The sequence below is a fragment of the Cyrtonyx montezumae genome, unplaced genomic scaffold (assembly GCF_038088225.1).
Source record: "Cyrtonyx montezumae isolate F1298 unplaced genomic scaffold, pur_monq_1.0 scaffold_3, whole genome shotgun sequence".
Lineage (NCBI taxonomy): Eukaryota > Metazoa > Chordata > Aves > Galliformes > Odontophoridae > Cyrtonyx > Cyrtonyx montezumae.
Genome location: NW_027072034.1, coordinates 106037285 through 106050835, shown reverse-complemented (window position 1 = coordinate 106050835; position 13551 = coordinate 106037285). Strand labels below are relative to the sequence as shown.

At 46.4% G+C, this 13551-nt stretch overlaps 1 protein-coding gene and 1 non-coding gene across 2 annotated transcripts in view; both read right to left on the bottom strand.

Annotated features, from left to right (window-relative positions):
- The window catches only part of PLXNC1 (plexin C1), a 64015-nt gene extending 58875 nt beyond the window's left edge, over nucleotides 1–5140 (bottom strand). Inside the window, exon 1 of the mRNA XM_065742678.1 lies at nucleotides 4193–5140. Within this exon, the coding sequence (XP_065598750.1) occupies nucleotides 4193–5140 (948 nt within the window). The remainder of the gene's footprint in view (nucleotides 1–4192) is intronic.
- Nucleotides 5141–11970: 6830 nt separating this feature from the next.
- Nucleotides 11971–12042, bottom strand: TRNAM-CAU (transfer RNA methionine (anticodon CAU)). Its single transcript has one exon. It is a non-coding gene; the product is annotated as a tRNA-Met (tRNA).
- Between the last annotated feature and the right edge of the window lie 1509 nt (nucleotides 12043–13551).

The window sequence follows — 13551 nt, the reverse complement described above, 5'->3', positions numbered from 1 at the left end:
CAAATTAATTTCTGCAAATTAATGGCTGTGATTAAACTGATGCAACTGTTGACTTCAAAATATTATTTCAGTCAAGTTTCTAACAGCTAATATCTATCCCAAGACCCCAAACCAAGCTTGACAAATTATGTAGCACATATCAATTCACATGATTATTACCCCCTGAATAACACAAAAAAAATCAGAGAATGGGCTGTTAAGTATCTTTACTTGAATCAAAGAGCAGAAGAAAATTCAGCAGAGCTATTGTTTTTAGTAGCTATCACAGCCACTTTCCCTTTTGTAGGATTTCCTTCCTTTTTCAACTGCAAACCTAATTTCCAGATTTCTCATTGTGGGTAGGTAATTTCCTACAACTCTGTTCTGTCGTCATTCTCTCATTTGAACACTCTTCCAATGCATCTGCTTTTCTGTGATCTACTAGATCCTGGGGTCTCCAGGAGAGACTTGATATACTAGTAGCTCCATTTCAGCCGCAGAACAGAAGGAATGGTTTTCTAAAAGCTCACAAACTACTGGAACAAGTCTGTGACAGATTCCAGCAAGCCTCATAAGTCCTGGCTAAGAATCCTCTATTTTATAATGGTAATCAACAAAAAAAGTTTGTTAGTGCTCTGAAAAGAAACCAAGAAAAAGATTGGGCTAATTCAGATTTACTGACTTCAGAAATCCTGAAGACAATGTGCTTACGTACATGTAGTTTACCTGATCAAGTCCGTTAACACATACAGCTCAGCAGTGTGTAAGCAGAAATACATAAAATGAAGAGACGCACAGATCAGGGGAAAACAAGCTGAATACAGAACTGCAGCAGGTTTTCAAAGTGTCACAAGTTCTGTTGTCTCTTGCTGGTTGTGGATCATATCACTGGAATACACTATTGTACGCCCCCAGAATAAATACTGCCAACTATGACAAAATGCTTTGTGCATACTACTGAAATGTAAGCATATTTAGCTGCCTCTCACGAGCAAAGATTCTGAAGGGTTTTTAGCAATCACATACATTTTGATAAAGCAAGTAAGCAAGGATTTTAAAAATTACTCATTCTGAATGACAGACTCAAATCCAGCATTAAACCTTACTGCAAATGTCAGCACTGGCCTAAGTACTGATGCGAGACCAAAGAGATTACACACCTACAATGAGATCCTACAGGACAGCAGGCAATTTGGCTCCAACCCAATGAAGTACTCAAGTTCACGCTTAACTTTAAATGCATGGGCATCTGCCCTGAAGATGATGGAAGTACTTATAAGTCTAATGTTAAAGATGCCCCTAAGTGCTTTACTGGGCTAGGGCCAGAAAGCTTGGTACCTTATAGGAACAAGCTCACAGTGGGCACAGACACCACAGAGCAAGGAATCCAGGAGCACAGATACCTCAGGTAAGCCCCTCCTGCAGCACACTATTGAGTCACAGTGCCAGTGCAGGGCAAGCACAAGCAGCTGTGTGGCAAGTCTTGCCTAAAAGCAATCAGAATAGTTACAGAAACTTGAGGATTGACATAATCGGAAATCAAATTGCCACTAATCCCTAACATATACTTCTACCATAAACAACAATTCTGCAGTGAATAAATGTTATTTGCAGTTCCTTTACAAACTGCCAGGACACGTCCATGCACACATACCTCATCACAACTTGTCTCAGCTCTACAACTCAAGAGCACCTGGCAAAGATGACTAAGACATGCAGCGCCTTACAGTCATAACATCTTCAAGGCTTGCGTTGGACAAGGTCCACCAGTCACAAACACCATGCAGGTCTTGCATTCCAGGCAATCACAACATCACAACATGTTCATTTGCTCAGTATAAACACTGTCTGAGAAAGACTGGACTTAAGGCACAAGTAAACACTGATGCTTGGTGCTATTTCTACACACTCTCTAAAACGTGCTCTTGGTGCTCTCTGCTACAAGGCACTCCTTTCTGGCCAGATCCCCTGCCAGCTGTGGCACACATGTTTCTGCATACCGTGGTGCATGCCATCTTCCTGCCAGCTTTGAGCTCTGTAAGCTTCTGAGTCAGAGAAGGGCATGTTCTGCTTTGTAGGGACTCATGATTTGGTGAGAGACGGTAGAAGGATCCAGGCTAAAACAACCCAGAAGCAGTAGCATATGGGCCTGTCATCTCCAAAATTACTCTGCATCAGCCTCGCCTAACCTTCTGTACTATAAAAAACATATTAAAGCTGAACTAGATGCTTTTATTTCTATGTTTATAAACTAAGAGCACATATCATTAGCTTAAATAGGCAATATAATTAGTCATGTAATGTTGCAGGTCATAGTACTACACAACACTCTGGTGTCCCGCTATCTCACAAAGTATTAAAATACCATCTTCCCATCAGTGGTAAACTGTATTTACTGTTGTGCCAAAACATCATGATTAATGGTCTCATTGGAGTCAGGGACATGGTATTAAGCAAATAACCACTTTGATCATTTTTACTGTTGGGACTCTTCAGCATGGTGCCCAAATATAACCTATATTCCCAGGAGAAAGTCAGACCTTTCAGGACAGTAACCCTGGTGTAACAAGAGACTGATCTGAATCAATCCTTCAAGATATGGGGTGCTCATTTTTTGTGTTCAGCTATATGGATACAATGGAGGGAGGGATACAGATCAGACAGATGCCAGCTTCACCTGATACATATCACCTTACTCTGCAAAATCCCAGAGTCACTTCCAGAATTCCTAGTGTGGGGCTTGGAAAAGTGTTTATCAAGGATCTGCAGTCCAGGAAAGTTTCTGTTTCCGCTTTTGCAGGCTCAGAAAGAACCTTGTGAAGAAATCCCATGAGAAATCAGAAATCAGGAATACAGTTAGAAATGCAACAAGCATGCAGATGTTTTGGGAGGAGGACAGGGCTTCATATTCATTCAGCAGGTTTGCCTTGAAAGAGCACCACCACAGTAAGTTACACACTGGCACCGAGTACCAACAATCTGGCTCTGTTGTGAGTTTCACTACGTACTTCAGCACGGTTTTTTTAATCCACATCTTAGGTTCTTGTTCATAATTGCATCTTCTAACTCTGGCCGTGGCTTTGCAATTCAGCTGTGAAATGAGCAGACTGAATCACATGTGCCCTCAGGTAGTTTTTATCTGAGAGAATCTCAGCACGCTGCTCTGCTGGGGGCTAGATTCTGTCACCAAGGAGAGATGGTAAAACACTTCAAGGAGTTTTCAGCAAACTCCTGCCACAACAGAGCAAGGAGCCAGGGGTTAAGCTGCAGACCCCATGGACACAGAGGAAGCTGCAAAAAGCTGTGACTTTTCGGCATTGTTCCTTTTACCACAACTCTGAAAAGATTTCTGAAGGTGACTTGAAAGCGTGGATGGGCCTTGCAATAGCACCTGTTTGTCCCGAATTACATTTGTGGCCTTCTGAAATTCTTTTTTCCTCATTTCTTGATCAGCTGCAGAGCTCGCCTCCCCCTCCCAATGTACAGCCAGGGAGAAGGAACTCAGAATCAGTGTTGCAGAAGTGGGTGACCAGGGGATCTCCAAGGGATACAGGCTGCCTGTGAAAATGTAACTACTGCAGCAACAAAGATCTACTGCTACTGCTACTGCTACGGCTGCCGCACAGCTGGGGGCTGAGAGCCCTCCTGAACACCGCCAGTCATCGCAGGCCTGAAGAACACCCACCGCTGAACGAGCAACCATAAATAACTCGTGAGCAGTGGGCAGAGCAACGCGCATAGCCCAGTGCACAGGAGTCAGCTTGATGGGCTTTTTTTCATTCCTGATGTAGCTGCAATGACATGAGATGTGAATGCACAGAACGAGGTAGGAGATGCTCTGTGGAAAATACAATGAAGGATGAATGATCCTTGGCAGAAAAGGGTGCATGGAGTGAAAAACACGAGACTGGAGCCTGACCCAGGATGCCCTCAGGTGCTCCTTCAGACATGCCTTTCCCAAGACATAGATGGGAAGCACACTCCAGGATCCACTAAGGGATCACCTCCCAAGGAAGGGGACAGACAGCCCCCCTTAGCACTGACTGAGCATGGGCTGATGCTCAGAGCCTGGCCCGGCTCTGCAGTCCCCCTGAACTCCATGCACCTTTGGGTCTGTCTGTCAGGGACACTCCATGAATCATGCACAACAGCCCTGGCAACAACAGCAGTGGCACATGGGATGGAAGGTTAGCAAAACGATGCCCAGACTTACGCAGTTGGTCCCCGTGTAGAAGTGTGTGATGTACACACAAGTCGGCTCCCGCATCTCCTCCATCCCAAAGACGCAGACGGCGGTGGAGTCCCAGGCCCTGTCACCATGGTTGTGGCGGAAGACGCCCACCCACCAGCCCCGCTCTCCCTGGCGGACGAGGCTGGAGGAGATGAGGAGGCTCCTGCAACCACAGTCCAGATACACTTGGCCTTGTAGGTCAAAGCTGTGCTCTGAGCGATGCGGCTGGTGCATGACCACCATGCTTGGCAGCTCTGGATCCTTGTCCAGCTCGGCCTTCAGCCGGTAGTAGGGAAAGAAGAGGCGACCACCCCACCACAACGCGTCCACGAAATGCAAAGGCTCCTTGTTGTACTTGATGATGTCCCCCTCTCCTCGAGGCTCCAGCGTCTTTATGGGGCGCACGGTGATCGCCGCCGTCTGGCTCGACTCCGACGGCTCACAGCCCGCGAGGGGCACGCGCCCGCCATTGGAGTAGGTGGCCGCCACCGCCAGGTACCAATCGTCCGCCTGCCGGAAGACCACGCCGGCGGTGGAGCCGCGGGGCAGGCAGCTGACCACCTCGGTGCGGTTGAGGATCAGACGGTAGTCCGGCAGCCGCCAGACCTCGCAGCTGCCCTGCCCCTGCGTCCAGCCGGCCAGCAGCTCGTCGCCGTCTCCGGCCTCGTTGTGGGTGGGCAGCAGCAGCTTGCTCCGCACGCCGGAGTGGTCCCCGCAGCCCGGCCCGACCGGCGGCACCACGCGGCGAGCCCGCGAAAGATCGGGCCGCACCTCGTACAAGCATCCGCCGCCCGCCACCAGCACGAAGCGGCCGCTCACCTCGATGTTGTCGATGGGGGCCCCCGGCAGCTCGAAGGAGCGGCGGCCGCCGGCGCCCGCCAGCGCCGCCAGGAGGGGCAGCGCCCAGCTGAGCGCGGGCGGCGCCGCCATGGGCGCGGGCTCCGCTCGGCGCCGCGGGGCGCTTTAGGTGGCGGCGGGCGGCGGGCGCCGCTGAGCCATGCTGCGCCCAGGGGCCGGGCGCCGCCGCCTTCGCCGCCGCCGCTCCCTCCTCCGCCGCGGCCGGGCTGCTGCCGGGCGGGCGGGCAGTTCCTCGTTCGGGGCGGGGAGGAGGGGGTGTCTGATGCGGGAGGAGAGGTGGGCCGGGCTCCTCCGGGAGGGCTGCTCAGGCACCTCGCCGCCGCGCGCCGCCGCTCCCCCGCCCGGCCCGCCTCGCCTCGCCTCGCCTCGCCTCGCCGCGGACGAGGGGCGGGAGGCGGCCCCGCCGCCGGGCTGCGGGGGGCCGGGACGGGGCCGCGGAGGGGGCGAGGCGTGGCGCCGGGCCTCGCCGCCGCAGCCTCGGTTCAAGCGGACGCCGGCAGCGGGTGCGGCCCCTGCGGGTCCCGAGCGGCCGCAGTCCAGGAGCCCCACGGGCGCGCCGGGTGGAAGGCAAGGTGTGCGGTGCCGTGCCGTGCCGTGCCGTGCCGTGCCGTGCCGTGCCGCTGACACCGGGGGACAGCGCGGGGTGCAGCCGCCGGGCTGTCGGCGTCCGTGGGGAGAGGGAGCTGGCGGAGGCGCCCTAAGTGCGGGCTGCCCCGCGGGACACCGCCGCCCGGTACGGCGATCTGCGTTAGAGCAGCGCCCGTAAGCCAGCCGGCCGCTGCCGCTGGGAGCAAGATGTCAGAGCTCGGCTTACAACCTCGCGGTCCTGACTGAGGTGGAACAAAGAGCCTGCCTCGTGTCCGTTGCTTTGCGCGGCCCTGCTGTCTCGCCGCGGGTGGCTTTCAGCCCGCGGGGCGAGGATCGGTCGCGGAGAGCTTGGTCCGCGAGAGAGTAGCGTCGCAGAAGCGTTGGTTGGGAAGAAAGATCACTCCAACCCGCGGTCCTTCTCCTGCTCTCTCGTTTCTGGCACGGACTGGCCAAAACGAGACCTGAGGGCTGCATGCTCGGCTAATTGTGATCTTTTTGATGACTTTTAAATGAAAAGTGGGATTGTGAAAGGTAGCAAAGGTGCATTTTAGTGAATCATGAGAATATTGTGAGAACAACTTGAGCGGATAGAAGCTGAAGGACAGGAGGCTTGCATAAATGCAAGCTGAGGAACGAAGTGCAGAGGCCACAAAACTTGTCAAGTGAAGATAAGAAAGTAGAATAGATGTCCTGCTTTTGAAGATAAAATGGCAGAACAGATGCCTCAGCTCATTAGTGTATTCCATCAGGTGTCGCTGGTACGTCTGGGTGTGGATGGCACGGGGCCCATGGCCACTCTTACTAGGAAGAGAGCATAATGTTCAAAACTGACGCCAATTTCTCTGACACTGACCCTCCATTTGCACAGCTTTTACTGTAAAGTGGCTTTACAGCAGGACTAAGTGGAATGGTAAAAGCTAAAGCAAAAGTGGTCTCTGTATATGGGTTGAGCACAGTATTTCCAAGAAGGAAGCACAATTTGTCAGCAAATCTGTATTATCCTTGTCCATTGCTTCACCTAGCTGAAGTTATTGTGCAAGAAGGGCTGTTGCTTTGGTCAGCAAAAATATTGTACCATCTTGCACCCATCAGGGTCTAGGACACATACTACACTGACATTCAAAACCCTGCACAACTCATCTGCTTATCTCACATACAGTGACTCCAAAATCTGCCCATTGTAACAGGAAATGTGGAAGAGAATCCTTGCACAGGTCTTTATTCTCCCCAGGTGCAAAGATAGACTACTAACAAACACTGCCTGCAACTCCTTGACTTCCACCTTAACTTCTAGTCGCTCTTTAAGTGCAAATACAAAGCTCCCAGTGATCTACATCTTGCTCAGGCTCTGGGGAGAGCCAACCAACTGTCTACCTGCAAGGCATCTTTGATACTTGTCACAGAGCACATCTCGCTGTGACTTCTGTGTTCAGCCCTCCCATCACAAAACCATGGACTTATGCATTTGCTGAGCTTGGTTCAGTACTGGCCAGTTGACCTGTTTCTTAGGTTTTTTGCTTGGAATATGTCATGCATGCATCACCAAGTGATTGATTTGGTGGAGTGGGTGGTGCCAGGCTTACTCTGGTCTTAGACAACAGTGATGGCTCCTAAGGCTGCATGCTCCTCTGACTGCTTAAACAGCAACATTCTGCTTTGAAATGTGCTTATTCTAGGACCCAGGAAAAAGAGATCATATCTGGGTATAGGCATAAGGAAGTAGCCCAGCTGCGTGGGGTACAGGTGCCCTCAAGGCAGGGCAGGGGGCACCACCTGTCCCCAGAGCAATCAGACTCATCCATGCATGCAGCGCTTTTCCATTTCTGTCCCCTCTCTCTTGCCATGGAAGCAGAATCTAGGACCAGGTCCTTATCTTGCAGTGCTGAATATTGTGTACTCTTTGGAGAGCTTCTGAAGCAGCTGTGCACTGGGAATCAGTTCATGGAATACTGCCCACGAGAAGCCCAGTTCTTGAGGCAGCAAAGTCTGCTTGATTTCTTTCCAATCCTCCCAAGTAAACATGAGCTTTTGTCCTCAATCCATTCTTCCAGACACAGCCAGCAGGATACCAGCAGAGCAGAGTATGCTGAAGTCAGGGAGATAGAAAGCAAGGCTACGGGTGTATTTTGTAATGCTGCTGAGTATAACATTCACTATTAATACAGAAGACCGGAAAATGGTGCAACCATTTTGAAATACTCTTAAACATCTAAACAGAAGAGGGCAAGACATTGCATTGTGTTGTGCTGTCTTGGTCACCAGTCCCGTATTTGGTAATTCTATACTGCTTTTGTCTATGTTTTATTTTTCAGGTACTACAGACATGGCAAACCTGTGTGTCTGCCCACTGCCTCAAGCTGCACCCCAACCGAAACTCCTAAAAAAGCTGGGGGAGCATAATGCTGATAATTTCTGAGGCAAGCTTTATTTATTTCAGTGGGGCGCGTGAGATCTGAAGGTAAAATGTGAATCACACCAGGGCTTAGATCTACATGTACAATTTAATGAGCACTCTTTTAAATCTTCATCAATATTAGCAGAGCACATCCTGAATTAACTTCTGATTGCCTCTCCCACTGTGGCTCAGCTGCCTACCTCCCCCCTCTTTACTTCTCATCTGCATGCTAAGCTTCTCAGAATGGATGGATGACTCTGCAGAGGACCTGACAAAATATTAGTCATTAAATGAAATTTGTTTTTTTTTATGTTTAATTTATTTAGCTTAACTTTGATATTTTTTCCTATTTTGGAACTCAGAGCCCAATTAAGATTTGGTTTGATCTGTTTATTTAATGCTTGGGGTTACCTTAGTTTAGTTCTGAAATGATTTTTCTCTAAGGGAAAATAAATAACCTTCTGCTTATGAAGCAATAGCAGGTAGTGTTACCATTAACAAGCATTTCATCCTTGGTGTAATATTTGAAATGGCTGCATTTCTCTTTACACAGTAAGTCAGTTCTGCAATGTAACTAAATGTTGACTAAATAAAAAGGAAATGCTGAGCAGTTTTTTAGAAAGTTCTTCTGAGAGAGTTTCTTTTCCTTGCAAAGTAACTGCATTTGAATACCAAAACTGAGTTTGCAATTTTGGATTTCAGTTCTGATTTTTTTAAATTTTTTATGCATCGTTCAATCTAAAAATTACTGACTCTTCTGCATTTTCTTATGGTCTTTAAGGTGGTGAAATAATTTTCTTTTTTTTTTTTGTGAGCAGCTCCTTTGTGACCCTTAAGAGGAAATTCCAATCACCACTGCAAAAAATGAGCAATTGACTCTGGCAGGTCTGCAAATAAAACAGATGAGGGTAGAGGAGATTGCCCTGAATTCATGACTGTCATATTTATCTACATAGAAATATTCCCAGGTTCATATGCTTTCCATATTGTGAGAGGGGAAGAGAAAGAGGTAATGAAGGAAGAAGGGAAGAAGAGAGGAAAGGAAGAAGGAAGCAAGCAAGGAAGGTTTTCATCCTATCTCCATTACAAATACTGTAACATTTTGGATAAAAGGTCAATAAACCATTATAATATAGCTAAAATGCTTTTTTTCTTGTTGTTGTTTTTTTAATCACATTATTTCTTTTCAAATGTACTTTGAGATAGAGTAGCAATGATACAGAGAAAAAAAAACAAAAAACAAAAAAACAGGAAATGTACACAGGAAAAAATAGTTTGCTCTTTTCTACGTTGAGAATTACTCATAATCTAAATTAAAGTGACACCAAGAAGGTAGATTTTGTGCCAGAAAGACAAACAGGAAATCTAGGTTCTGGGTGATCTGTGCCACAACCTTATCGAACATCAAACTAGAAAAATATCTCCCCCTGAACCCCATGTTTGTCTCCTACATTCATGAGATAAATAAAATCAGCTAGCTCTCAAGGAAGCTCTGTGGGTCAACACCAATAAAGGCACTATATACATGGGAAATAAAATCACAGGATTACAGGAAGGCATACATGCAAAACAGATAGCATCACAAGAGAAAATACCTTAATGGGTTTTCTGCTTAGCTTATCCTAACTTCCACAGCTGATATACATCAACAGCTGTGTTTTATCTAGAATGTGTTTTCTTTTAATTTTATGTATTGTAATACATAAAATTGACGTCCATCAAAATAATGTCTTCATGAAATAATTGCAAAGAGGCAGAGCTGAAAATATCTTCTTTTTTTTTTTTTTTCCTTTACAGCTGTAGGGTTTATCAGCGGTGCTATCTGACTTGTACTGAGCTGAAGCAGAATGAAGTGCTTGGATGGAACAGGCCAAATCTTGACGATATTATATTTGATGGTGTATTTAGATGGGTTTTGTTTTGATGCACACTAGGACTTCTGGACAGAGAGCTTTGCTCATAGTCCATTGGGGCTGGGTCTAGTGTGTCAGTGTATCTTGCTACATCCAAAGCAGTGCTGACTAAGGCAGGCACAAAGGTGTTCCAAGGCCATGGTATATTGGTACAGGGCTCTTTCAGTGGTTCATTCTCATGCCAAACTTCCAAGGAAGGGTGGTAGCATAAATGCTTTTGAAAGTTAGCCAAGCTGTTGTCCTGGCTGTGTCTTCAGACAGTGATAGCATTCGCACAGTAGAAGCTCTAAGATCTAGGGCAAAGTGTGGCCACTACTGACATGGGTGAAATGAGGAAAGAGCAAATGTGTTAAGATGTGTCCTTTCCCACATGAGCCAAAATGCAAAACCTTCTTTCTAAACCAGTTCCTCACTGTTAGACAAACATGTTCTCAGTATTATGGGGGCAGATTTCACCTGCCATGTTTAGAAAAGAAGAATTACCAAGAACCTGTTGTAAATTCCTTTTCTTTTTTTTCCTAGGAAAACTAGCTTACTGCTCCTTGACAACAGCAGAGATATCTGCTGTTATATCAGTCTGGAGGACTGATAAATTCAGGTTGATAGTTGTTGTGGTAAACAGCTGAGTATGGGTCTCAAAGTGATAAAGAAATGGTGACAATCACCAAGGAGTGTGTGTAGGACTTTGGTAATGCCTATTGATGTGAAGGGAGGCTGAGTGAAATGCTCAGATCCATTTCACAGATGCCTTTATTGTTTCTTAATCTACCTTTGTATTAAAAACTCATTCAGCTTTCATTAAGAGTGCTCCACCACAAAAACACCACAACTGCTGCCTACAGCAGACTAACTGCCTAATTCCCTAATATCTGTGAAATTCTGACATTCTTTCATTGCTCAGTTTTGTTCTCACCTGCTGGTTTCTGACAAACATTACAGATTTAACAGATTTACTAATAATCTTCAGTAGATACGTTTAGCAAAACCTTTTTAGAAATACTGATTTTGCATCTGAATTAAGTTTTCATATTGAACCTGGTTGAATTTGAAAAGCCTGGATCATCCCATTAGTAAGAACTTTCAAGTCCTAGAAAAGTCTTAAAAATACCATATTCCTTGAGATCTTGAACTCAACCAGGATTTGGTCACTACAGCTCAGACCGCATCCAAACTTCACCTCCTTTATGGTCTCCCCTGCATCGATGAGCACCAGGTCCATTAACGCTTCACCTCTGGTTAATTAGTGTGATATCTGCACCAGGAAGTTATCCTCAATGGTTGGATAATACAGGAGTCTCCTGGGCTGCTTGCAGCCCACCATGTTGTTTTTCCAGCAGACACCTTGAGTGATTGAAGTTCCCCATCAGGATGGGAGCCTGTGCGCACAATGTTTCTTGTAGCTGAATCAAGAAGGCCTTCATCTGCAGACTCCCCCTGGTCAGGTCATCAACCTCCCACCACCAGATGCCCTTTATTGGGCTGGTCCGTAATTTTAATCCACAGGCTCTCAACATATTTGGAGAAGTTTCTCAGAGGCAGCTCCTTTGCAATCTTTTTCCTAGCATGGAGGGCAACTTCCCCTCCCCTTCTTTTCCTTGCCTACTGCCTTCGTGTACACACCTTCTAGCCCTCGATTGATGTGTTACAGTTGTGCTGTTCATCCCACCACATTTTCATGATAGCAATTATGGTCACAATTTTCTAATTGCACCATGGTTTCCAACTGCTCCTGCTTATTTCCTGTGCTGTGTGCATTGGCATAGAGACACTTCAGAATTAAGCTCTTACAACACTGGCAATTGAATGCTGATAGCTGCGTTATCTTCTTAGAGGAGCATTCCCTAATTCCTTGGGAACAGTTCTCAGGTTTTTCCCTGCTGCTTCCTAAAGTGACAGTGTTTTCTGCCTCTTCTCTGTTACTTAGAAGTACATCCCCTTCCCCCATCGAATCTAGTTTAAAGCATTGCTAATGAGTCCAGCTAGATTGCTGCCCAAAAAACACACCCTAGCAGAGGATGGTTTCGATCCATCGACCTCTGGGTTATGGGCCCAGCACGCTTCCGCTGCGCCACTCTGCTGTTCCAGGCTGCCTCACAAGCAAGCAAAATGAATGGCTGCTTCAAAGAACTGTCATCACCACTTTAATTACAGGGCTGGTACAAGAGTTGTCATAGCATTTTCACACCTGGAAGTGCTTAGGATTCAGAATAGGTTCTGAATTGGTCAGCTATTATTTATTCCCAATGCTCTTTTCTCTGATTTCTCCAGTTGATATCAATTTTGTGCAATCCCTCTGCAGATATGTGTAAACATGCTCACTTATATTTATAACTATGGCTTTTGGTTGTGATTTTTAATCTGGTCACAGCCAAAATTTTGTAATTTGACAAAGATGTCACTTGGAAATTGCATCAGATTACAAATATATTCTGCTGTAGCAGGTAAGAATTAGCCAGAAAAGAAAGTTGCCAATGGCTGTTACACACAAACCTACAAGCCTTAATTATTTATAGTTTCTGAAGTATGCATGTGCTCCTCCACTTACGTTTCTGGATGACAGGAGCTGTTTTGCTTGCTGGAAGACCCACTGACATCACTTGGATTCGATCACATTCCAAGTACTCACCAGCACTGTAACACTGGCATCACATCCTTTAATTCCTAATATGTGGACTCAAAGATGACAGCACACTTAAGCCTGCTTTTCTGAAACATTCGCAAGAATAGCCTCAGCAGTCCCTTATCTACAAAGGGAGGCTCAACGTCTGCATAAAAGCATCTTGGCCTTTTACAATTAAACATGTAAACAATACACTAGTGCTAACAGACTAATATACAGAGATTCATGGAATTAAAGTGGATTTCATCATAGAAAACAAAATATTTGTTTTACAAATGATTTTTCTTCTAGGGGACTGTGTATAGAATCACAGGGCTGAAAAGGAACTACAAGATCATCTAGTCCAACCGTCCACCCATTACCATTGCTACAACAAGCACTAAACCATATCTCATAGCTCCTCATTCAGATACCTCTTGAACACTGCCAGGGACGGCAGCTCCACCACCTCCCTGGGCAGGCCATTCCATGGAGGTGGTGGAGTCACCGTATCTAACTGGATCTAAGCACCTGTTTAGATACGTATACCTTTCCTTGTGTACTGACCTCAGAATTTTGAAATGCTGTTGGTGAAAGAACAATGATATAATTTCTTAAAGTTTAAGATCTCTTTCACAGCAGTTATGACTTATCATAAAAAATATGACATCAGAAAAAAAGAATAACTTTGCAACTGGCTGTGCATAGGAAGGCAGTGAGAGATGCCAACTCCACTCAGAGGATAACCTGAAAAATTTCTGGCGTTCAGTGCAGCCTTGATCTCTCACTCTTAGTACTGGACCTTTCCAGAGATATTCTCATCTCACTGCCTCCATGGCTGGTTTTCGGAAACACATTTTTCAGGAAAGGTGAAAGCTGGCCCAAGCTTAACTCCTTAGTCATCATTCTTGCGACTGCTTATCATCTCTCATTTCCTCCTTTTTGTTTGAGTCCTGGAGACTTTCCCATGGAAACAGGATGTCAGGAG